We start from the raw sequence: 26,406 nt of genomic DNA, 5'->3' as shown, positions 1-26,406 counted from the left end.
CGGAGTGGGCGCGGGCCGCTGCTGCGCGGGCTCCGGGCGGGCCCGGCGGGCAGCGGGAAGGCGGGCGCGCGCCGCGGCGGTGGACGGCGCTCGGTCGGACTCCCCGGCCCCGCGGCCATGAACCTGGAGCGGCTGCGGAAGCGAGTCCGGCAGTACCTGGACCAGGTGGGCGGCCCGACGCGGGGAGCGCGGGCCCCGGGGCGCGCGGGAGGCAAGCCGGCTCGGAGCCCCGGTACGCAGGGCAGACTGTCGTCGCGGCCTTGGTGGCGCTTGGTCCGGCCGGGCCTGGGCCTTCGCCCTGGGCTAAAGCCCCGAAGGGACGGGTCCAGCCCCGCCCCGCCCCCCCGCCCGCTGTGCAGCGGCGGGGACGAGGGACACCGGAGTGGACGCCGCTGAGCGGCCCGCGGGCCCCACACGTGCGCGGAGCCCGACTGCTGCGCGCGGAGCGGGTGCTGGCTGGAGGCGGGACGTTGCCGTGGGAGGACGGCGGCAGGCGGCTTCTGAGTTGAGCCGGTTGATGGGAAGTGGTAGGTCTCGCTCGGCAGAATCTAAGTGAACGAAGACGCGGGTGACCGTGTTTTGTCGCGTCCCGGCTTTGAACTAGTCGTGCGCGCTGTGCGCGAGAACCGCGGCGTTCAGGAGCGACTCCGGAACCGGCGAGGTCACGTAGGTTTTGTAAAGTTGGGAACGAGAAGGGGAGGGAGCCACGCGCGTGTGAGGTGTTCAGTGGCTGTGAGATGCCGACGCCCGCGGTGCGCCGGAGCGCGGTACCTTGGTGGGTCCGCAGAACGGCACGGGTGGCCCTGAGCACTTTGTCTCTGGCCCTGGGGACTGGTGAGCAGTGAGACGGGCCTGGTGTCCACCCTTGGGGCACTTGAAGTTTGCCAATTTGTAACCATTCCCTAAGCATTCCTCTTGGGGGATTGACAGGCAACAGAGTTGCAGTTTGCGTTCAAGGACGGAGAACGTTGCTAATGAGGAGATACTGTAAAAGAATTGTTTAAACTGTCGAGTGTTTTAGGGACCTGCTGATAACATTTTTCCAATGTGTAACTTTAAAAAAGAAATCCTACCTTCTTGAGCTGTATATTGTCAAAGATCTTACAACAATGTTTTAATTGTACCACTGAACCAAACTCAGCTGAGATGTAAAATGGAGATAGGATTGGTGGACCCCCGCAACATGCAAGCAGTTACTGTATTAAGATGTTGATTTACTATATAGCATTCTAATAATATTAGATATTTGTTTGAAACTATTGAAATAACAGTAATTTTTTTTTTAATACAGCAACAGTATCAAAGTGCTCTATTTTGGGCAGATAAAGTAGCTTCACTCTCTCATGGTAAGTGACAACTTCTAATTTTTTTTCCTGATTTTTGTATTTTAAACACCTTTCTACTTTTCCTTGTACCTCTTACTACTTTATGTGCCTTTTTTCCTTCCAGAGGAACCCCAGGACATTTACTGGCTGGCTCAGTGTCTTTACCTAACGGCGCAGTACCATAGAGCAGCTCACGCCCTTCGGTCCCGGAAGCTGGATAAAGTAAGTGTTGGTTGAACGTTAAAGCTTCCCAAAGCTTTTCAAAATTGCCATTAGATTAAATGTCAAAGTTATTGAAAAGGGTTCAGTTTTTCTTACTGAATGTGAAGGGAAATGATCTTATTCCTAATCTCAGTCACTTTTGCCCCCCCATCTAGTCACTAAGCTTTGAAAATTCTGTTTTCTAGATAACCCTGGAGTTATGGATATTCCCTTCACTGTCATCACTGCTTATACATGTCAGGTCTTTAACTTGTCTGTTTTGTTTTAATCTTTTGTCTGCTTTCTCTAGTAACATCTATCCCACTCTACTTTCCCTCTCTCTCTCTTTTTTTTTTAAGATTTTATTTATTTATTTGACAGGCAGAGATCACAAGCAGGCAGAGAGAAGGCAGAGAGAGAGAGGGAAGCAGGCTCCCTGCTGAGCAGAGAGCCCAATGTGGGGCTCGATCCCAGGACCCTGGGATCATGACCTGAGCTGAAGGCAGAGGCTTTAACCCACTGAGCCACCCAGGTGCCCCTTCCCTCTTTTTAACCGTCTTTTAAACTATCACAAGTCTTTTAGTCTTTTAAACTATCACAAAATACAGAAACACAGGCCTGGCTCTAGCACTCACAATATCACTCATGATCTCCCATCACCTACAGGGTAAAATCAGTAGGCACCAAAGGTCCTTTATGATTTCTCTGCAGTCTGTGTGGAACCCAGCACCATGACCACTACATGTCACATGCAACCCAGTCTTGCTGACTACTTGCAGTCCCCTGGACATATGACAGCTGTTCATGTTCAGTGCCTGAAATGCTGGCCAACCTCTCACTTTTCTCTCCCTTGCACATGTTTTCTTTAACTGGCTAGTATTTCTCATGCTCTTCTTTCAGACTTTATGTTGTTTATGCCTTACATAGTGCTGTGTTTATGTCTTCCTGCCAAAACCTCCTTGAGGGCAGATCCCAACTCCTTTTTATTCTTAACCATCTTATTGTATTATTTTACCTTTTTAAAAAAGATTTTATTTACTTCAGAGAGAGAGAGAGGGCGCACACAAGCATGGGGGGAGTGTGGGGCAAAGGGAGAAGCTGGCTCCCAGCTGAGCAGGGAGCCCGATGCAGGACTCTGTCCCAGGACCCGGGATCATGACCTGAGGTGAAGGCTGATAGTTAATCAACTGAGCCACATGGGTGTCCCTCCTTACTCCTTTTTGAATCATTAGTACCTGGTAAACAGATGAATAGGAGTTAAAAAGACTGGATTTGGATTTTCTGCAAGAGTAAAAGGACATTATGAAAGTAACTTTCTTAATTTTATGTTTATAGTTTTCTCTTAGAATGAGGGTGTATATTTTCTTGATCTCTTTTTTAATAGATTGATTTGTTTCTTAGCTGTATGAAGCTTGTCGCTACCTTGCAGCTAGATGCCATGTAAGTATGCTCTCAGTTTCAGTTTTCTTTGGTAAAAATTTAATTATGTGAATGTTACACATCCCTTATGGATGTGTAAGGATTCTGGTGATCAAGCTTGGCAGTAGAGTAGTTCATGAGGAAATGTTTTCTTTAGTATTGTTTGCTATAAAATATTGATTCTCCATTTACTGGAATTTGACATGCATGAAGAAGATTTTGCTTTAGAATTTTAAATTTTAAACTCTACGTTTTAAATTCAGGTAATGGGTATGATATTATATTGCCCTTTTAAAGTCTACAGTACTTGTGTGTGTACCGTTAGCAGTCATGGGTGATGGACAGGATTTCTGGTTTTACACAGTATGCTGCGAGAGAGCATCAGCAGGCTCTTGACATTCTTGACATGGAGGAGCCAATCAACAAAAGGTTATTTGAAAAATACTTGAAGGATGAAAGTGCCTTGAAAGACCCCTCCAGTGACTGGGAAATGTCACAGTCTTCGGTAAGTCATGCAGTTAGCATGCTGCCGTAACATCAGTGAGAATTACTCACATATGATGGCAAACGTAAATCACTTTCTTTTATTTCAGTATAACCACGTTAAAACAGTTTGGTTCCCAACTTATTTGCAACTGAAACACAAAAAGATCCCGAACATTTCTGCGTCCTTAGTTGGAAGCTGTAGTTATGTCCTCATATGTTTGAATCTGGAAGAGGCTCACCTGAGATCTTTCTTCTCATTTTTGATACCTTAAACCTTTCCCCATCTTACTGTGTTGCAACCCCCCCCCCCCCCAAAAAAAAAACCTTGGTTACCTTAGTTTGCTTCTTTGCAGGGAGTGGTCTGGTGTTACTATGTTATTTAGTATATATTTCAGTTTGTATACTTCATATCTGCCTGAAGTTGTAAATTCTTTGTTGGTGGAGATTATGTAACATAATAAATAATATTCACAGTTTTTTAGTCTGAACTGTTCTATTTTTCTTTTTTTTAACAGCCTTCTTGAGATATCTATGTGCTAAGAAGTGCATTAATTTTTCCACTAAGAAAGATATTTATGAGGGAGCTTGGTATTACCATTATTATTTTGGACTGTTTATCCATTAATTTTCTTGCTAAGAAATGCATGGTTTACTTGTAATGTGTTATTATTTTATGAAATTACTTTTTTTTTCCCCCCCCACAGGTCATAGGGTACTGACTGGGTCTAAGTTTAGCTTGTTATATCTTCTAATATTTTTAGGTTTGGAATTCCTGATGACTTTTCTGTGCCTTTCACCCCTTTCAGCTGCCCGTTTCTGGATCATTTATAAGTTTAGTTACATGTTTCTTGAGGGTCAGAGTCTGGAATATAAGTTGAATTACTCATGTTAACTGTAGTAGTGTGGTGGTTACTGTGTGAACACCGTAGCATGTGCTAGCTGTGCAGAGAATGATTCCCTCTAGTCCTCAGGCCTTGTAAGTTAGAAGGGGAAAGGAAACTTGTCTGGGGTTACTAGTAAGCATCAGAGTTGAGATTTGAACTTAGATCTATCCAGTCCTACAAATCCATGACCATTGTGCTATGTTGCTACATTTTCCAATATTAACTAAGAACCTTTCATTGAGAGCTGCCTGTCAAACTGCCTGAGTTTAATATTTGTATGCTGTTTGCTATCTAAATCATTACCCTTTTTGAGACAGAACAGATAAGGAACAAAGTAGCTGTGGCATGTGCTCTATAAAAATTGTTAAAATGAGAAGAGCCTGGGAGAAACAGCTTAGAAAAGTTTTACTTTGCTTTCCTGTTTCTGTTAATTTATGCCATCTGATGGTTGGGATGGAATAAGTCCTTTTAGAGGGTAAGAGGAGTCTCAGTTTTCAGATAATATATAACTCCTTTTATTTTATTTTTTTATTTGCACATGGGCGAAAGCATAAGGGTGGGGAGGGTCAGAGGGAGAAGCAGACTCTCCACTGAGTGGGGAGCCCGATGTGGGACTCGATCCTGGGACTCCAGGATCATGACTTGAGCCAAAGGCAGATGCTTAATCCACTGAGCCACCCAGGTGCCCCAGATAATATATAATTCTTGATCAAAAGTTAAGCTTAGAAGTATTGATTTAGTGTGTGACTCATTTTTCCAACAGATAAAGAGTTCTATTTGTCTCCTACGAGGGAAGATCTATGATGCCCTGGACAACCGAGCCCTGGCTACCTGTAGCTACAAAGAAGCTTTGAAGCTCGATGCCTACTGTTTTGAAGCATTTGATCTTTTAACATCACATCACATGTTGACAGCCCAAGAAGGTTTGGAAACTCAGGTGTTTTCACATTTAACACGATTAATATTGGTTGGATGTTTTTTCCTCTGAAATCTGTAGAATCAAGAGCAGACTATGTGCAGGTTTAAATAGACGTATTAACTTCCTTAGCATCTTCAGATGTGGAGCACATTGTTATCAGAATCTTTAGGGGTTTTGATATGATGAGACCATCTTTTGGAGAAGTGAGGTAGTGCAAACTGAGTATCTGATTCAGAGGTGCCCGACCTGTGTATATCTCAAAGCCCTGAGGGGCTTTGAAAACATCAGTGTGCAGTTCCCAACTCCAGGCAAGTGGAACAAAATCTCTGGTGGTGGGGCTTTAGCATCAGATGTTTTAAAGCTCTCAGATGACCTGAAGGTACAACTAGGGCTGAGAACCATAGACTTAATATGTGAGCAGTAATAGGAGGAGACATGCAAGAAGCAGAGAGAAAGTGGAGGTGTTGTATGAATGAGGTTCAAGCATAGTTTAGGCTAGTGCCTTGGTTCTCAGCAAGGTTGATTTTGCCCCCTACGGGTCCATTTTTGATTTTTACAAATTGGGCTTGGGAGTGTGAGGTTGCTACTGGCATCTAGTGGGTAGAGATCAGAGATCCTGCTAACCGTCTTGTGGTGCTAGGACGGCCAACTCTGTCCACACAGAGTGAGGTTGGGAAACCAGCTTGTTGGTCCTTGCACCTCGTGATGACCAACATTACCTAAAAGGCTTCATGGCTCAGCCCTCCAAGTACTTCTCGTCCTCTGGGTCTGGAACCATTGTCTTAGTTTTTCTAGTACATTTTGATCTTGTTATTTTCTCCTCTGAGTTTGATTTGCTTAGACCAAGAATTATAGAAGAATATTTTTCATTGCTGATGTTCCCCCCCCCCATAAATATTGTGAGGACATTCTTTGTTCTTAACATTTTTAAGAAAAAGAACTTCTTGAGTCACTACCTCTTAGCAAGCTCTGTACCGAAGAACAGGAATTGCTACGCTTTCTCTTTGAGAACAAATTAAAAAAGGTAAGTAAAAACATGTAGTTTTTGCTTTGTGTAAATATTTCCCTGAATTTGGCCTCTGTTCTTTTAGTGGTTAAATTTTTAAAAGTTAATTTTTGTTAATTTAGCATATTTACAAGAATAAATTTAGATCACTTAAAATATATGATGTGATTAATAAAAAAGCTTCCAAAAACATGTCTTTCTCCTAGGGACTCGTTATACTAATTAAACTATCACATAAATGGGATGATGATGTATGAAAATGAGGACTTTTTCTTATGCTTCCTGAACTTGTAATTTGTAAATTACTTCCTACCCTGGAATTCCGTGACAAAATTGAGAAGAGAGTTGAGCTAACTGAGAGGAGGATGGATGGGACTGGAAGTTAGAGCTTCCAGAGGCTCACACCTGCCCTGTGCAAACCCAAGCCCTTGGGCCAGATGGAGTCTGCCATTTGTTTTGTACTACTCACTGAGTTCATGTTTACCTTCTCTGTTGCAGTATAATAAACCTAGTGAAACTGTCCTCCCCGAGTCTGTAGATGGTTTGCAAGAGAATCTGGATGTGGTAGTGTCTTTAGCTGAAAGACATTATTATAACTGTGATTTTAAAATGTGCTACAAGCTTACTTCTGTGTAAGTATATCTACTCATTTCTGTGTGGGAGCATAGAGCCCAGTCCCATTTGTACCTAAGAAGGGTCAGGACTGCTTTCCGAGTTATCTTGAACTAATTGATGATAAATTAAGTTGTCTTTACCTTTTGCTGAGTACTAGAGGGTTCCTGTTGTCTTAAAGGAGCAATTTATAGACACAGGTTTATGCACACTGTTGCTTTATTCCATTACCTTGGGAATAGACATGCCCCTCATCTGTCTTTTACAATTTGCAAGTTTGGAACTATGATTCTGGGACGTAGTCTTGTAAAATCCATTCTTTGTTAAAGTAGGGACGGGTGAATTCCTCTAGGTACTGGCTGCTGAGTCAGGCTCACTAACTAGTCCATCCATCTCCCCCCATACCAGTCTTCAAGTGCACACGATTCAAGCTTGTCTTTTAGCTAAATTACATATGCTGTTTTTAATGTGTGTGTTGTTGAAGTGAACACACATAAGCTATTTTTAACAGATCTTTGGGGTTGCTTAAAATCCTTGATACCACAAAAATTTTAATTGACAAATGCTTATGATCTGTTTATATCTGTTCATATTGTTTTTAATCCTTTTAAATAATTGGATTGCTTGTTTTATGTGTTATAGTTCCATTGACTTGAACTAAATATATGTGATAGTATTTATTTCTATTATTAACAAATAAACCAGAATTTTTCCTTTCATCTATAAGATAATCATTACCTTAACTGTGCCAACCTGAAGATGAATAAGAAAGTAAAAAAGAGGGACGCCTGGGTAGCTCAGTGGGTTAAAGCCTCTGCCTTCGGCTTGGATCATGGTCTCAGGGTCCTGGGATCGAGTCCCGCATCGGGCTCTCTGCTCGGCAGGAAGCCTGCTTCCCCTTCTCTCTCTGCCTGCCTCTCTGCCTGCTTGTGATCTCTCTGTCAAATAAATGAATAAAATCTTAAAGAAAAAAAGTAAAGTATTGTAACCCATAGTATTCTACATAATGTTGTAATGAGTATTTAGGCATAGCTGATTTTGATGAGTTATGATCTGTTACATACTGTTTCTGGTGTAGTAAATGTGTTGCTTTGACTTTCAGAGTAATGGAGAAAGATCCTTTCCATGCAAACTGTTTGCCTGTACATATAGGAACACTTGTGGAGCTGAATAAAGCGAACGGTAAACTTTTTTTTGATTCAAATAGTAATTGTTGGGGTGCCTGGGTAGCTCCTTTTGTTGAGTGTGGTTGAGTGTGCAACTCTTGACTCAGCTCTTGATCTCAGGGTAATGAGTTCAGGCCCTGTGTTGGGCTCTATGCTGGGTGTGGAGCCTACCTAAAACCAAACAATAAATAAAATGATAATTGTTAAGGGATGGTTGGGTGTGGGGGTGCCTGGGTGGCTCAGTGGTTAGGCGTCTACCTTTGGCGTGGGTCATGATCCCAGGGTCCTGGGATCAAGCTGTGCATTGGGAAGCCTGCTTCTCCCTCTTCCTGCTGCTCTCCCATTTGTGCACGTACACACACTCTCTCTGGCAAATAAATAAAATCCTTAAAAAAATAATAATTGTTAATACAAAAAAATTCTGTAACTGGAAATTTTCTCTCATAAATCCTGGATAATTGAGATTGCAGGTGACAACATAGTGGAGTTCTTCAGTGAGGGTGAGGAATAAGGGTAAGAAAGGCTTATCGAAATGACTGATGGTCAACCAGGACACTCTTCCTTTATCCTTGCCTCGTTTTCTCCAATGTAGTTTCTGGTTTAGGTTACATAAGCTTTTTTTTTTTTTTTTTTTAAGATTTTATTTATTTGAGAGAGAGAGAGACCATGAAAGGGGCGAGGGGCTGAGGGAGAAGCCAGCTCCCTGATGAGCAGAGGGCCTGATGTGGGACTCTATTCTGGGACTCCAGGATCATGACCTGAGCCGAAGGCAGTTGCTTAACCAACTGAGCCACCCAGGTGCCCTAGGTTACATAAGCTTTAGAGTACTGGGGGGCAGTTTTTCTGTTTTTCCTTTTTTTGTAAAATCCGTAAGAAAATTGATAAGATAGCAGGCAGTAACTCTTTAGAAACTGGAGGGGGATAGATTTTTTTTGCTTGTGCTTTCCATATTTTAACATTTCAGAAACATTCAGTTACATTTAGATGCTATTTGCCCTTAAATCTTTTAAACTGAGTAGTGAAATCGGCCAGGAGTTTAAAGAGCCAGACACTGCAGCTCCAAACCCCTGCTGCTCACAGCCCATGGACCAGCAGCGTCCCGTCTCCTGGAGCTCTCTGCAGATGCCGTCTCTCTGGCTCTCCTGGTCTAATGAGTCCAAGTCTGCATGTGGGAAATGTCACCAGGGTGTTTTAGGACTTGGACTTATTTATCAAGAAGTCATCTTGCTGAGTTGGTAAACTGAAGAAAGTTTGGTTATGCAGATTGGTTGTGGGTGATTAAGATGGTCCGTAATAAGGCCATGGAGTCAGAGACATCAGTTTTTGTTTTTGTTTTTAAGTTTTTTATTTATTTATTTGAGAGAGAGCCTGAGAGGGGAGGTCAGAGGGAGAAGCAGACTCCCTGTGGAGCTGGGAGCCTGATGTGGAACTCGATCCTGGGACCCTGGGATCATGACCTGAGCTGAAGGCAATTGCTTAACCAACTGAGCCCCCAGGCGCCCCCAGTTTTTAAGACAGGTGAAGAGCTGAGACCTTACTTTTTAAGCAACATGACGGGCTGTGTCATGTGTCGTTCATCTGGTTCATCCCTTCTCACTTACGGGGTCAGGAGTGGGGACGGTGGAGGTGAACGAAGCAGCTGTAGCAGCTGCCCTGTGCGGTTCATGTATCTCATTAGGTAGAAAGAAAGAGAAGTATGAAGTTATTGCCGTGAGAACAAAATCTATGTGATTTTGTTCTATGTAACTAGAGGAAAGTCATATTTTAAAATTCATTGGATGTAATTTTTTTTCTTTTTCTCTAATGTAGAACTTTTCTATCTTTCTCATAAGTTGGTGGATCTATATCCTAGTAATCCTGTAAGTACATGTATAATGTATACCTTTTTTTGGTGGGTTGTTTTTTGTTTTGTTTTGTTACCTGAACCTTAAAAAATACTTAATTGGTGTTTAAGTAGTAACTCACATTTAAGTTCGAGTGAATAATGTTTTATTTCAAGGTGTTGGAGGAGAACTTTCTAGTGCTATGATAATTAGAAGCAGCATTAAATTTTTCAGTCCATGAAGGTTTTTTTTTCTTTTTTTAGATATCTTCAGACAATAACAAAAGACACAAATAAGACAAAAATCCTTTTTTTTTCTGGTTATGGAAATTATATATACTTAGTTTAGAATACTTGATGTAAGAAAAATAAGATGTTGAAAGTGAAAGTCATGTCACCTCTCGCGAGTAATGCTCTTTCATGTTGCATGTGTAACATACCTAACTGAACTGTGTAGTGATTGAATCTTTGTGTCTCCCACATTGCTGTGGGTCACAGCCAGGACCCAGAAGTTGAAACTGGAATCAGGAACTATGTCTTTAGAGACAGAAGTCAGGGATCAAGGCCTAAGGCCCACACAAGGTACACAATCTGTACCTTAGGCCAGCATGAAAATAATTAAGAAAGAGGCAAAACCAGTGCAAGAGAAGTCAGCTAATGAGGTCGATCCCGGTGAGTGCCTGCTAGAGCCAAGGTCGAGCCAGGGCAGCCATGACGCGGACTGGTGTTTGAACTAAGCGTTTAGGGACCTCATCTTGAATGCTGCAGGAGCATCGTTGAAGGCACTTTGAGGAAGAATCTATTCTTTTTCATCTAGGACTTGATAGACAGCCTGTCTTACAGAAGTTTCCAACTTGAACTAGAATAACTTGAGCTAGAACATGTGATGGGACATTTAGTCCCGTCTCTGACCTAATATGTTAGAGATTTCCAGTTCTAAGTTAAGCATCTTTGGTCACAGTAAATTTTGAATTTTGTAGGTGTCTTGGTTTGCAGTGGGATGCTATTATCTTATGGTTGGTCATAAAAATGAACATGCCAGAAGATATCTCAGGTATGAATCTGTTGTTTTCCTCTGTAATAAGCCTATAGGAACTGATTTTTTGTTCATCCTTTTTAATACAATAACTAGTTAATTTAAAAGCAGTATGAAAGAATGATTTCTTTAGCATATTCGGTTCAGTTATATCAATTATGTACCTTTTTATAAGATGTCATGAGGGGAGATTAGTGGTGTGGACCTTGTTCTCAATAACTTATGATATATTTAAATTATTTATAAATGAGAAGAAATATGAAAGAATAATGTCATTTGAAGCCTGTTTTTTATTTACAGAGATACTGTTAACAGTTGTGAAATTACGTGAGACCACGTGAGATTGGGATCACTAAATGTGACTGTAGAACAGAATTCTTGGCATAGTGAGAGCTAGCTTATATAAGGATCTGCTGAGGTCTTAGCTTTAGGAGCTCCATGCAGCTCACTCAAGCTCTTTAATCAGTATTATTCAATTACTGAAGTACAGAAGAATGTCCAGTGTGGGAAGAATAACTACAAATTTAAGGTTTTATAATAACTGACTTCTTCCATATGAACAAAATAGAAAATGGCTCTAAGGGAAAGTGTATAAACTTTGGACCCAGATTTGAACTCTAATGCAAGTCCTGCCACTTACTAGCTGTAATTCCTTGGGAAAGTTAATTTCTCTGACCCTCTCTTCTTTAAAAATGGGAATGGTCCAATACTTGTATCCCAGGCTTGTTAGGAAAACTAGGAGGATGACATGTGAGGATCTTTCACTAGGAAAAAAATAGGAGTTCCCTGGTTAGTTGAATGTTACGTGTTTTAGAAGAACTTGTGCTTTCTCAGTAGGAAGGTATGCTTCTCTGATTAAGTGATGGGCTCCACATGAAGCAAGGAACATTTGAGTGATGGAAAATGTAGAAAATAAACTGCTGGGAAATGGGAATCTCATCCTTTATGTTTTCCATGTTTTATGATACGGGTTACCAGTGTGTCTGCTGACTGGGGATTACTTAAGACAGAGACCATGCAGTCCAGTCTGCAGAGCCAGAGTGACCCTCTTACCACCATCCACGGGCTGTCACCTCATCTTCCCAGGCTCAGTGTAATTCATCTTGCGAGTCATTAGGATTAGGTGGTGCATATAAGGCCTGTAAGATGGTGCTTCATTAAATGGTTGCTATCACCACCATTAGTGAAACAAAGCTCCTGTATTAAGTAATGTTCGTAAATTCTGTACAGGATGGCAGTGGGTTATTGTACCTAAAAAGTCGTGGACCTCTCTTAAGATTTTGCTTGCTTACTGTTAAGCATTGTGTTATTTTAAATGCATAAATGCAGTTGTTATGCAAGTATTTAATATCTTGAGAGCTCATTTATTCTAATATCCTCGAAGCCTTCAGCTTAATATAAAAGAAAAAATTTTAAGAATGACTGTATGACTAGGATGACATCTCTTGTTTCAGCAAAGCGACAACACTTGAGAAGACTTACGGGCCTGCGTGGGTAGCATACGGGCACTCGTTTGCGGTGGAGAGTGAGCACGACCAGGCCATGGCCGCCTACTTCACGGCCGCACAGCTGATGAAAGGGTACTGCAGAGCATGTGGCAAAATCCACGAAGGATTGCCTTTGCTCACAGAATGACAATTCCATTATTACTGTCACTGCCGTTGGGTTCCTGAACTAAACAAAAGTACCTTACCTGTGTCTTGTTAGTAGCTTATGATTGTAAAATAACTGGAAATTGAGGGAAAGAAAGGCTGGTGTAGTGATTGTGTCTAGCAGCTCACCTTGACCAGTGCAGAAGGGAACCAGGAAATTAAGCTGAGGGAAGAGACGCGACCCTTCTCATGCTTATGCAAGAATGAACGTATTCATATGCCAGTTGTTGTTTATATCCTATTTAAGTCCAGAAGGGATTTGCTGTGGGCTTAGAGGACTGTATTTGCCAGTGTTCTAGGTTTATATCAATATTAAGGATATCGATACTCAGTGACGTAAATGTGCCCTAAGAGTATCTTACTCTGGGACTTGAAGTGTTGCTATTGTCCCTGTCTACTCTCTTTGGACTCATGTGGCCCCAGCCCTAGGCCTGCCGTGCGTTGTTCTTTTATGTGGGCTGCCTCTGTCTCTGGGGAGGTGGTAGGAGTGCAGTAGCTCAGACTGCTTGATGATCTTGGCAAATAATGCCCCCTCTTGAAAAATAGATGTATTTTTCAAGACAAACTGAGACAATACCAGTTACAGACTTTCAGCAACACCTGATGTGCAGAAAGCCCTTAGTTCAAGTTAGCTACCTTGTACTCTTGTGTGCTATTAGTTGAGGATTCTCACTGCTTTAAAGATGGGAGGGTCGCCTTTTCAGTAGTCTATGATTTGTCTAGGTGTGGACCTCTGAGTAGCCTACTTGGAAGGGTTTTTTTTTTTGGCTTTGGGGTGTTTTTGGCCCAAATATTCTTTGGTTTCAAATATTCTTTCTGCTCCTTACGGTCTCCTTTTGCTTTCTGGGGCAGATGCATCATTATGCATATTTTGGTGTGCTTGGCGGCATCCCCCAGGTCTCTGAAGCTCTGTTCGTTTTTCTTCATCGTTTTATCTTTCTGTTCCTTAGATTGGGTAATCTTCAGTTGATCTGTTTTCATGTTCACTGGTTTTTCAGCCTTTTCAAACTGCTGTCAAGCCCTTCTAGTGATTTATTTTATTTTATTTTTCAACTCGAGATTTTCTGTTTATTTCTATTTTCATATTTAAAATAGGTTATTTAAAATGTTTGTCTACTACATCCAACATCTGGTCTTTGTCTCAGACAGTTTCTATTGACTGATTTCCCCCCTCACCTCTGACTCTCAGACTGCTAATTGTTCTGTGTGTCTTTTGAACATGTCAGCTATTTTTCTAGAACAAACACCCCTCAGATTGTTGTAACTTCCAAAGTTTTGAAAAAGTTTATTTTGATAATTAGGCAGTGCTCTTGTTTCTTTAATGGAGGAGAGGTTTAGAGGTCCTTACTTGGCCATTTTGGAAGTACTTTCTCCAGGTAAATCCTTTTAAAGAGTTCATGGGGCGCCTGAGTGGCTCATAAGCCTCTGCCTTCAGCTCAGGTCATGATCTCAGGCTCCTGGGATCCAGGGAGCCTGCTTCCCTTTGTCTCTCTCTGCCTGCCTCTCTGCCTCCTTGGGAGCTCTCTTTAAAAAAATAATAATAATAAAAAGAAGGGAGTTGAGGGAAATTGGAAGGGGAGATGAACCATGAGAAACTATGGACTCTGAAAAACAATCTGAGGGTTTTGAAGGGGCGGTGGGGGTGGGGGGTGGGCGGTTGGGGGAACCAGGTGCTGGGTATTATGGAGGGCACGTATTGCATGGAGCACTGGGTGTGGTGCATAAACAAATGAATTCTGTTACGCTGAAAAGAAATTAAAAAAAAAAAAAACAAAAAGTTCTTCATGACTGTTCTGTAGGTGATAGAGTCTTTATCTGAGTCATGATTCTTGATTAAAACCGAAGAACATACCAACCAGCTGGTTACTATTTATAGACTTTCTTAGACCCATCTTCAAGGAAATGTTCTGTTTCTTTTAATGTAATTACTGGTCTGACAGAAGATGGAGATTCAGTTAAGTGATTAGTACTTAGTCTGTGCCTAGAACTGTTGCAGAGGATGTAAAAATGGGGTATACATGACATACTTCTGAACTCGCTGGCATAGAACTGATAGGAATTGAGATAACAGGAATCCATACAAGGAAGAGCCATTTAGGTTAGAAAGGCAGAAGCATTTAACAAAGAGGAGTGGAACTTGAATACGTCCCAAAGGACACCTGGTACTGAATCAGAAGAGGAGAGGAGGGAAGACAGTCCGGGCTAAGGGTCTGACCTTAGCATCATGGAAGAAAACAGGAAGCACACACATGCCCTTCTGCTTCAGAGGGTTTTTGATTTTTTTGCTTTTACTGTAGAATGATGAAAAAGATGAATTGTTTGCCGATAAGCAGTAAAAACCTGTTAGACCTTGATTAAATATCAGTAAATGAAGTGTTAGAAAAAAAGTAAGCACCTTGTTTTTCAGCTGTAAGTTATTTTGCAGACAGGATTTAAACTTGGTAAGTTAATTTCTGCCGAATTATAAAGTTTTAGGTGTTGAATATGTGAAATTTTCCATTATTTTTAGGTGTCATTTGCCAATGCTGTACATCGGATTAGAATATGGATTGACCAATAACTCAAAATTGGCTGAAAGATTCTTTGGCCAAGCGCTAAGCATTGCACCAGAAGACCCATTTGTTATGCATGAGGTTGGCGTGGTTGCATTTCAGAATGGAGAGTAAGTACTGAGAGGCCCAAAATCCTTCCTTTTTTTTTTTTTTCTATAAATGAAGTAAAACCTCAGTCACTATTTATTAGATTTTTGTTTTTAAATACATACCATTTTAGGAGATGGAGGTAGATAGTTTGAAAAAAAAGAAGAAAATACAAAATGTTACTTTGGATTTCTTTAAATTTGCTAACGGTTTGGTCCCTTTGGACACGGGCTACACAAGCTCATAGTTCCAAAACCGGACAGTTGTTGCCCATGGTGAAGTGACCGCACCCCATAGGGTGGCTTGGAGGCATCATGGAGCCCTTCTTCTTCTCCTTTTTGATTAGGATCTGGAGTCGTACATTTGAGGAAGATTTCCCACAATTGTGAAACAAAACTGTTGTTGTTCATTTAGTTGCCAGTTAAACCAAAAAGTAAACTAATTAGAATGGCTCAGTCTGAGTTTCCTGGTCACTTGAGACATTACTCTGTCCTTGGATATTTGTAGAATAATTCAGTGTCATACTGTAAAGAGAAAAATATTTGTAGTCCTTTGCACTAAATTATACATTAATTTAAAAACAGCGAATCAGTACTACTGTAGTGTTTTTTATGGTGTATGTGTGTATCTTCTAAAAATTGGATGATCTAGTATATATGAAAGCAAGTTTGGAGCTGTTTTAAAATAATATACAGTGATGATTTAATATACAATCCATTGGTTTTGTAAGCCACAGTCAGCACTTTCCTGTTTGCAGAGAGATGCACATTCCCAGACGACGCAGAGGTGACGTTCTGCTTTCCTATTAGTGCTCTCATACTGTAAATGAGCGGTTTTTCTGTTTTTGTTTTTGTTTTTTTTTTAAGATTTTATTTATTTGTTTGACAGAGATCACAAGTAAGCAGAGAAGCAGGCAGGGAGAGAGGAGGAGGGCCCGATGCGGGGCTCAATCCCAGGACTCTGGGATCATGACCTGAGCTGAAGGCAGAGCCTTTAACCCACTGAGCCACCCGGGCACCCGAGCATTTTGGTTTTTTGCAGTCTATTTTGTGTTACATTTGTCACATTTTTGTGCTTTCTCTTGATGGTGTAACTGTTTAAAATGATCCCAAGCCTGGTACTGATGTGCTGTTTGTGACCCTACACACAACAGGGCTACAGATGAGTTTTGTTGCTGGCTGTGTTCAGTGTCAGTGGATTAGCATGTATGTTAAATAAGGTATCAGTCAACAGAAGCACATGGGAAACGGGATATGTGTTCAATAGTTGACCACAGGTTTGTAGGAACCTGACCCTATCATCTGCCAGGAGCCATAGTTTAGTATTTGCTAAAAGTGTTCACTGTGACTTAATGGAATATAAGTACCAAGAATAAAGAGAATTAACTGTATCTTCTAAAATCTGATGACCTGTGATGTTAATGCCATAAAATTAATCATGTATTTGGTTTGAATTTGAATTTTAATAAACTATTTACAGAAGTTTACCTCATTTTTCTTACTATGTTTATGCTTGCTAATTTTGAATAATCTGCACACTTTTCTCCTCTATTTTAGATGGAAAACAGCAGAAAAATGGTTTCTTGATGCTTTGGAAAAAATTAAAGCAATTGGAAATGAGGTATTCTGTATAATATCTGTAACTCTTAAGTGTGTTTGCTGTTGAATGAGAACAATAATAAGGACAATCTGTCTTGCCTAAGACAATGGGCTAATACTTATCCTGGCAAATGGCTTGTTAATGTTTAGATATCAGGCATTTATTTTGCTACATGGTATAAATCGGGTCTGTTTCTAATTGAGAGGGTAAGTGTCAATTGTTTGCTTCCTAAGAGACTATAGTTTTGATATGTGGGAGTAATTAGAATATATTTGTTGATTATTTGATATGGGGAGTGTTGTGATCGTGGACACTGGTGGGCACTGTATCTATCCTCTAACATACGATACCCTTCTCTGGAACTGAAGTGCCCCCTCGTTGATTAATGTGTAGACAGACAGTGCCCACTGCTGTAGGAGTAAGGCCGGACATCACTTTAGTCAGACCTGTCATGGCTCTTTCTTCCCTTGTACTTAAAATATACTTAGATCTCTCAGGTTTGAAATAGTTAACTAGGTTTTACCATGGGAAAGATATGTGCTCATGAATTAACTTCCCAGCTAGCTTGGATGTATAAACCTGGGTATTATTTTAAAATTAACAATTTTAGATACTGTCAACTTCTGTAGGTAAGGGATTTGCATATTGCTGCTCTTCCGGTTCTTGATTCCTCTCATTAACCTCTATTTTGTTTTATTCCTTTCTGATTGCCACTTCCCATTTTTACCTTGTTCCTTTTGGGGCAGCCTTGTTTGTAGCCACATCTTCCCTGGCTGTTGCTTCCTCTACTGACAGACCCAGCTCCCTCTGGATCCCTGCCAAGGGGCAGTCCACTTGTCCCCATACACACAGCTTTATCTCTTTTGGTCTTTTATTTGTCCTAGGAACTTAAAAACACTATTATTTCTGTATGTTGATACAAGTATGTATATAATGAGTGTGTTTTTGTTCATATGGGGTTGCCACATGTCACCTTGCCAGTTTTCAGAGTTGAATAGCTTAGAGCTTTGCTGCTCTAACGAGACCAGCTGCCTTAGCATCACCTGGAAGCTGACTAGAAGTGCACAGTCCTAGATGCACTGAATCCTAGTCTGCGGTCTTAGCAAGATCCCAAGATGATTCTCAGGCACAGAAAACTTTAAGACACACTATCACAAACCACACTGAGAGTTGAAACTATTTTTTGATGATCTAAGAGCACTGTGGAGTCTTATAGAAATTTATAGTAATGGGTTTAAGTACAAATGCACAATACTCTGAAATTGATAAAATGCCCATTAAAAAGTGAAATGAAGATGGGGAAATACTGTTTGACTTTAGTTGTTAACTGTAGCAAATGTCAAAATAGCCATAGGGGAGCAGTGGTGCCTAAGAATCATGAATGAAGGGTGTTTTTTTGTTCCCCTGGGCTCTGGCTTCTGGAGCCAGGCTCGGGAGCTGGAGAGTGTGGCTTGGTATGTTGTCTGATTAGCTCAGACTGATCGTGTGTCCACAGTGTGCTAAGCTCTGAGCCAGGTGTTGGGAGCCAATAGCAAACTGGAGTGATAGTTCCTACCCTTAGACCTGTTGGGGATTGTAGATTAAATTGGCAGTAATTAAACAGTGCACAAAAAACGCTGTGATTGAGCAAATAATGGAACCCACCAGGGGCAGTTAACCCAGACTTGAGGGTGGGCCAAGAACGCCTCTTGGGTACGGTCTCTTACTCCTCCGTCCTAATGCAGGCGCAGACGTCAGCCAGACACAAGTGAGGAAAAGGTTATAGAAGGTTAGAGAACAGTGTGTGCCGACTTGGAGCAAATTGATTACAGCCTGGATTTTAAGTTCATAGGATTTAAGTTCACAGGATTTACATCAAGAAATGTGTCAAGAGGGTTAAGTGTTGATCATTAAGGGCCTTGTACCTTATCCTGAGGTGGTGGGGCCCAGACAAGACTTGTTACATGGGGGTTGGTGTTACAATGAGGCAGCTGATGAGCGAGTCTTTGGTGGTTCCTAGGGGGCATGAGAGGCAGGCGCTCAGAAGGGCCTGAGGCTGGGGAGCTGGGATGGCAGGATCAGAGTTTAGTGGGCGGTATATTGGATTTGCAGTGCTTGTGAGCTTTCTAAGTAGGAATATTTAGTAGGCAGATGGAAAGCTCTGGGCTGGAGATACAGAAGTTGAACTTCTTTATGGTGTGGCTCATTAACAAAGTTGTGTTAATAATAACAGTGTCCTCAGGAAGTCTCCTAATAGGAAAGAAAGATGGGAGAATCCAACAAATGCCTCCTTCATGCTGTGTAGACACCGGGAGAGAGGGCAGCCTTCGTGGGCGCGTGTGATGGTGTGGCTGAATGGGTCCATCTGAAAGGTAGCATTCCTGAGTCATGGGTTTGATGCTGCTGTGTTTCAGGTTACGGTTGACAAATGGGAACCTTTGTTGAACAACTTGGGGCACGTCTGCAGGAAGCTTAAGTAAGTAAAGTAGGACGTTTTAAAAAATACTCTTTGTGACTGAAAGTTTACTTAATTTTGTGTAGCCTTCTCCATCCTTTTTTAAAAGATTTTTAAATTTTTAATAATCTCTACACCCAGTGTGGGGCTCAAACTAGGACCCCCAGATCGGGAGTTGCATGCTTCACCGACTGGGCCAGCCATGTACTCTTTTCCGTACTTTCATTTTGAGATCTTCCAACTGGGTCCTTTGCTGTTCAGATATAGCAAGCATCAAAATAATTATCTCTAGTGGTTTTTATTACTTCTTTATTTTTATATTCTGGTGGTATAATTCTAGAAGTTTAAAGAATTACACTTTTATTTTCTTAGATTAAAAAAATTTGTATTCAAAATTAATTTGGAAGAATTAGGATAGTAGGGTTTAGTTAAAACCATGTCCATAATCTAACTCACTCTTTTTCTGTAGGTACGAGGTTTATGGTGTGCTAAACAGCAGCCTTTGAAGAATAGATTTTTTGGTTAAATAAATTTGGGAAACTCCAGGCTACTCAAAATACAACAGGGTTTTCTGTTTCGGGGTCTCTTGGAGTCTTTACTGTTCATTGTGAGCTGCAGCATTTCCCAAACTTTAGTGAACCTTTTCTTCACAAAAGATGTACAGAGAGAGTCAGTTATCATATGGTTTCACTTACTTGTGGGCATAACAAATAACAAGGAGGACATGGGGAGATGGAGAGGAGAAGGGAGTTGAGGGAAATTGGAAGGGGAGATGAACCATGAGAGACTGTGGACTCTGAAAAACAACCTGAGGGGTTTGAAGGGGTGGGGGGTGGGAGGTTGGGGGAACCAGGTGGTGGGTATTGGAGAGGGCACGGATTGCATGGAGCACTGGGTGTGGTGCAAAAACAATGAATACTGTTATGCTGAAAATAAATTAAAAAATTAAAAAAAAAATGTACAGGGCAGGTATTCCAGAGAGCTTTGGGAAATACTGTCCCAAGTAACTTCTGTGGACCTTTGGTTCTTTTAACCAGCAGTGGTGTGGGGGGGTTTGTCTTGCCATAGAGGAGGCCTTGCAGTGTCGTGGGGCTCCAGCTCCAGCCTTGGGTCCCTGTGGGAGTGCCCTCGGCTGGCTGGCGGAGCAGGAAGGTCTATTTCAGGGAGGTGTCCAGGTAGACGGTAGATCTGAAGAGCCGTTACCAGCCAGAGCTGTTATTCTGATTTCCCAAAGTGCTTCTGATGTTTTTATATGGATTGCTTAGACCTAGCAAATGAGTGCTTTCACTGTACCTACGAATTGTTTCTTTCTTCCTGTTCTTCCCACTCCCAACTCCCTCTCTCATCTTCTCACAGAAAATACGCCGAGGCCTTGGATTACCACCGTCAGGCACTGGTGTTAATTCCCCAGAATGCGTCCACCTATTCTGCCATTGGGTATATCCACAGTCTGATGGGCAACTTTGAAAATGCTGTTGACTATTTCCACACGGTATGTCGAGTTAACATTTACCACTTTTTTTAAAAAAGATCTTTTTTTTTAAGATCTTTTCTAGGCAGTGTTGGGGTATTTGTTTGTTTTTCTGGGTAATGTTTATTTTGCCATTTTAAAATTCTTCAGGTGACCTTGTGCTTTCTTCTTTCCTTTGCAGAGAAAAGCATGTGTGCATTTTGCAGTCTCATCAAATGAGAGATAAATATGAGACTTGTCCTAAATGTACAATGAGACATACATGTATCTGTGGTATTTATTGGCCCCGTTTAAACAGGAAAAAAGAAGTTCCAGTCTCTCTATTTAGGACTTGTAATTAGTGCCCTTAGATCACTTTGGTCAGTGAACAAAGCAATCTGTGTTCATCACAAGGAAAGAATTTTTCCTAAATCCACATGCCGTATTTTGCCAAATCTAAGACACCATTAATAAGCAAGTGGACCACACACGCGCACACACACTCAACACAGACACAAATAAACCTTGAAACTTTACATGATTTTCTTTTTTCTTTTTCTTTTTTTTTTAAGATTTTATTTATTTGACAGACAGAGATCACAAGCAGGCAGAGGGGGAGAGGCTCCCCGCTGAGCAGAGAGCCCGATGCAGGGCTCTATCCCAGGACCCTGGGATCATGACCTGAGCCGAAGGCAGAGGCTTAACCCACTGAGCCACCCAGGTGCCCCTACATGATTTTTTCTTATCTCCCTGATTTTTGGTACTTGGAAAAAGTGCTCTTTTTGGCCATACTGGGACATACAGATTTTCATCGGGGATCACTCTAGTTATCTACATAAAAAATAAAATGTAAGTGAAATAGATATTCAAGGTACTCTATCAGAGTTTGGTTCTTCTAAATCACTTGTGTACCAGATAGTCAATGTGTCTGCTCTCGGTGCCGGATTGAGACTCCGCTCTTGACTAGGTTTCTCCCAAACAAAGACATTGGCTCTGCAGATCTTAGGCTGCCAGGAAGTGTCAACAACAATGGCAGTTCCTGTATTTGAGAGCGTTCACGTGGTTTGTGGTCTAGTCTCTGTCTCCATGGCTGCCAGGTCCAGCTACTCACTGCCACGTCGCAGGACACTCATTATGGCTATGGGCAGCTGACAGCAGTATTAAGAAACCACCAGTTGTTGGTTGTTTAAGACATCCCAAGTTCAGAAAGGTTACAATTTGAAAAAAATATATGGGTCTTAGAATCAATGAAATCATGGTATCTGGAGAGAAAGATAAAATAGGAGAAAACACAGAGGATTGGTTAAAATTTTCAGGTGAGATCAAGTCCTGTAAGTGCCACTATGATAACCAGAATACTGAGCTACTGAGAAGTGTGGACTAGCTAGCAACTTTTCTGGTTTGTGTGATCTTTCAAATGTGTGTGAAGATGGGATAATTTGCCTCTCTTATATAATTAATACAGAAGGCTTAGAAGTCTCTATGTGGAGATACGGTTTTGAAAATCTTTTTGGACAAGTGGGATTTCAAACCTAAAACAGAATGGTGTAATGACCCTCCACGTGGCCATCACCCAACTTCAGCAGACATCAATTCATGGCTATTCTTGTAGCCCCCCCTTCCCCACTCCTCCTGATTCCCTGGAGTGTTTTGCATTGAGTCCTGCAGGAATATTTTTAAAAGAAAGAGAAGGAAATACATTTTCTTCTAATAACCATGCTGAATCTTTTCTGACAGGCCCTTGGTCTTAGGCGAGATGATACATTTTCTGTCACGATGCTTGGTCATTGCATTGAGATGTACATTGGTGATTCTGAAGCTTACATTGGTAAGATTATAATTACTTTGGCTGACATTGTATTCTATTCTTTGGATTGTTGTGTATCTCTGTAAATCTCCTGTAAGGTTCTAAGTTATCTTTCTAACCATTTAATGATATCAAGAAACTCCATTTATTTTGTTGAAACAATGCTGTGGGAATTAAGGACTTACTAAGTATTCATGCATTTTAAAATTGAGCACTTGGTAAATGCAAAATACTCCTATAGAGTGTGTGTAAAGTGCTGCGATACAGGAGAATCAATTTAATTGATGGAAAAAGTCTTAAAGACTTTTAGTTTCTAATAATTTCTAATTCCTAATAAATGAAAATCTCTGGCCTTAATTCTTTATAAAATGGGGTTTAAGCCTATTAATAGCATATTAACTTTTATATTTCAGTGGGATATTAAGTTGGCTTACATTCACATTACAGTGCTCTGTAATTCTTTAAATAACTTTTTTGTAATAATAAGCAAGTCTTAAGATAAATTTGGATGGAAATGCTGTATTTGGGCACTTAGTTACAAACTTTTTTTTTTTTTTAAAGATTTTATTTATTTATTTATTTGACAGGTAGAGATCACAAGTAGGCAGAGAGGCAGAGAGAGAGAGAGAGAGCGAAGCAGGCTCCCTGCTGAGCAGAGAGCCCGATGCGGGGCTCAATCCCAGGACTCTGAGATCATGACCTGAGCTGAAGGCAGCGGCTTTAACCCACTGAGCCACCCAGGTGCCCCAGTTAGTTATAAACTTTTTAAGGTAACGAGGGTATAGTGAGGTTAAACCTTGAGACCGAGACATAAAACCATGAGAGGAGAAAAGGGTTAAGTTAATTAAATTAGGCTTCAATAAAATGAAGAACTTCTGTTCATCAAAAACACTGTTAACAGAGTAAGAAAAGGCAAATCATAGACTAGGGGAAGTTACAACTTGTAAACTGGTCAAAGAACTTGTCTGGAATACAAAAAATCTATAAATCATTAAGAAAAAGTTCAGTTAAAAATTGGTCCATGTTGCACTATATATTTACTAGAATTTAAATAAAAATTTGAAAAGGAAAAGAAAAAAGGTAAGCCTATAGCGGGCAAAATACTTGAACAGGAGCTTCAGCAAAGAGGAGATCCACTGATGTTGCAAATGGGTGTGCTCAGTATCATTACGCATCATGGAAGTGAGACTAAAACCACACTGAGATGTCACTGCGCACCTGCCAAACTGGCTGCAGGTGGAGAACACTAGTAGTGCCTAGCGTCGGTGGTGATACGGAGTAGCCGGTACTCTGGTGTATTGTTGCCTGTTGGTGTACTACACTTTGGAACACTGTTGAGCGTGTCTGCTATGGTTAAACGGGCCTGTTCAGTCCGTTATCTGTTGCTGCCTGACAGACCGCTCCAACCCACTAGGCCGCATTATTTCTCAGAGTTCTCTAGGTTGATTGGTGGCCCATTTGCTGGTCTCATTCACTAATGCAGCTGTGGTCAGCAGACACTTGACAGACTGACAAGTCTAAGATGGCCTCATGCATAGATGGGGACCGTAGCTGACACAGCTAGGTTGCTTATGGGTCTCTTATCTCAAGCTTCTTCGTAGCGTGGAGGTCTCAGGTTCTAAGGAAGAGAATTAAAGCCTCAAGACCTTGAAAGCTGGAAGTGTCACAAATCACTTCGATCACATTCTGTTCAGCACAAGTTCCAGGACTCAGTGCGTCATCCTGAGTGGGGGCTAAAGAGGTGTGATTCTTTGGGGTGTTAGGGTGGTGACCTACCATGTTGCTCTTAGGGTGTAGGAATACTGCTCCCAGGTGTGTTCCCAGTGTTCAAGGGCCTCAGGAGGCCAGTGCTCACACACAGGATTCTTTCCAGCAGCTACGTTTGGAATTACACCAACTGGAAATAACGGAATGGCCATGCATAGGAGAATGGAGAAAGAAATTGGGGCGAGCTCATGCAGTAGAGTACTACACACTTGAAAGGACTATTAAGTCATCCTGTAATATAGGTGAATCTCATTTTGACAAAAAGAATATACACTGATTAATTCCATTTATGTGAAGATTAGTAATAAGCAAAACTAATCAATGCTGATAGAAAAATTTGAGCAGTGATTACTTCTGACTTGGGAAGGGAAGGTATTCACTGGAAAGGGCACGGGTTGGTTTTCTGGGAGCTGGAAGTGTGTTCTCTTTTGGGCTGGTGGTGGTTATGTGGGTGTATGTATATATGAAGATTAGCCCAGTAATGCACACTTTTTAGTGTGTATTTTATAACTCACTTCCTTAAAGCTAAAGCATAAAGCTTGAACACCCTAAGCTTAAAGCATCCTAAAGACCCTGGGTTAAAATCGCAGCTCTGCCGCTCAGCCGTGTGGCTTTGGGCAAGTCTGAGCCTCAGGTTCTTTTTTTCAAGGAGGATTGTGAGGCTAAATGCAAAATTCCCATAAAGCTACGGAGAGTCTGGAGGTAGAGAATTGAGTGAGACAGACATTTTGCCTGTTCTCTTGAAGCTAATGGTCTTGAAGAGGACATTCCCGAGTATATCAGTCATCATGTACTATTTTTATTATTTTTTTTATTCAGGTGAAATTGTCATGTTGCATATTAGTTTCAGGTGTACAACATAATGGTTCAGTATTTGTATATACTGTGAAATGATCACCTAAAGTCTGGTTAGCGTGCTTCACCATGCATACTTAGAAAATTTTTTCTTTTGTTGAGAACTTCTAAAGTCTCTCTTAACAACTTTCAAATACACAATGCAGTATGATTAATCACCATGCTTCACTATTTTTATTTTTAGAAGACTTGCATGTCGTTATCTGTCAAAACACCTATTATTGAAAGCTGTTAGTTTGAACTGTGTAAGATTATATTGTTTATGTCAGAAATGATTGACCCTCGTTTACCTTCTCTGTTGGAAGGCTCCTGTCCATTAGTCTTAAGATTTTGATGTACGGAGAGTGTATTTCCTTTCACTGTGGTTCCTGTGTGCCTAAGGCTTGTGACTGTAGTTGTGCCAGAATGCCGGCCAGCGGTTCTTGGTTCGTAGCAGGCGAGGGCAGGTGCCTGCTGGCTGGCTCCGCTCCTGTGTGAGGGCTTTAGGGACAGGCATTGCTGAGCCACTGGGAGCTGAAACAACATGTGCTTCTAAGTCTCCCCAGCAACCCCTCTTGATAATAAAGGGAAAAAGAAGAGGAGAGTGATTGGCATATTTTTTCTTCTGAGCTATATTCATCCTCTTAAAAGTAAATGACTAAATGATGGAGGTAGTGCTGTGTAACCATGGAAATGACAGATAAATGACAGAGTTTATTTTATTCTCCTTGTGTTGTTTCCTTCTAGGAGCAGACATTAAAGACAAGTTAAAATGTTATGACTTTGATGTGCATACAATGAAGACACTAAAAAACATTATTTCACCTCCGTGGGATTTCAGGGAATTTGAAGTAGAGAAACAGACTACAGAAGAAGCAGGGCTTGCACCACTAGAAACCTCAAGGAAAACTCCAGATCCCAGACCTTCATTGGAAGAAACCTTCGAAATTGAAATGAATGAAAGTGACATGATGCTGGAGACCTCTATGTCAGACCACAGCGCATGATTGCAGACAGTTCTCAGCTCCCGTCCTCCTGCGGGAGGTCAGGGTTTCCTCACATCCTTGTACCGTCTTCAGAATTCCCCATTTCTTGGCACGAATACAGACTCTCCTCTCCATTTAGGAATGGAGACCTGCCGGAAGAGACCACACCAGACACCTTTGCAGCATATGTTTTCTGATCCTACAAAACAGTTCTGTGTAGAGAAATAAAGAGGTAAATTGCATATTATGTCTTTTTTCCCCCTTTTTCAATCAGCTTTTCTTTTGGACTAATTTTAGGTTTATGAAAAAAAGCTGCAGAGGTAGCAGAGAGAGCTCCCACAGACCCCTCACCGGGTTTCTCC

The 26,406-nt window shown here is 41.3% G+C and overlaps 1 protein-coding gene across 2 annotated transcripts; it reads left to right on the top strand.

Moving 5' to 3' along the window:
* Window positions 1-26,276, top strand: CDC16 (cell division cycle 16). Of its 2 annotated transcripts, XM_032880987.1 has the most exons (18): window positions 6-165; window positions 1,292-1,346; window positions 1,450-1,547; window positions 2,928-2,966; window positions 3,310-3,450; window positions 5,079-5,238; window positions 6,167-6,258; window positions 6,739-6,872; window positions 7,955-8,034; window positions 9,828-9,877; window positions 10,821-10,894; window positions 12,331-12,456; window positions 15,038-15,190; window positions 16,724-16,787; window positions 19,160-19,221; window positions 20,557-20,692; window positions 22,388-22,478; window positions 25,806-26,276. In XM_032880987.1, the coding sequence occupies exons 1-18, from the start codon at window positions 118-120 to the stop codon at window positions 26,063-26,065; spliced, it is 1,863 nt and encodes a 620-aa protein (XP_032736878.1). In that variant the 5' UTR covers window positions 6-117; the 3' UTR covers window positions 26,066-26,276. The 2 variants fall into 2 exon arrangements, with proteins under 2 accessions (XP_032736879.1, XP_032736878.1); XM_032880988.1 differs by lacking the exons at window positions 22,388-22,478; window positions 25,806-26,276 and adding an exon at window positions 20,853-21,156 and having other exon boundaries at window positions 1-165.
* The last annotated feature ends 130 nt before the right edge of the window (window positions 26,277-26,406 follow it).

The sequence above is a fragment of the Lontra canadensis genome, unplaced genomic scaffold (genome assembly GCF_010015895.1).
Source record: "Lontra canadensis isolate GAN:19392208 unplaced genomic scaffold, GSC_riverotter_1.0 scaffold73, whole genome shotgun sequence".
Classification (NCBI taxonomy): Eukaryota; Metazoa; Chordata; class Mammalia; order Carnivora; family Mustelidae; genus Lontra; species Lontra canadensis.
This window is presented reverse-complemented; position numbering and strand designations above follow the sequence as displayed.

Bases quoted from the DNA above. Each gene is read 5' to 3' on its own strand.
- CDC16 (XM_032880987.1), top strand. From the start codon at position 118: ATGAACCTGGAGCGGCTGCGGAAGCGAGTCCGGCAGTACCTGGACCAG. The intron at 166-1,291 runs GTGGGCGGCCCG...TTTTTAATACAG, and splicing joins TCCGGCAGTACCTGGACCAG to CAACAGTATCAAAGTGCTCT. The intron at 19,222-20,556 runs GTAAGTAAAGTA...ATCTTCTCACAG, and splicing joins CACGTCTGCAGGAAGCTTAA to AAAATACGCCGAGGCCTTGG.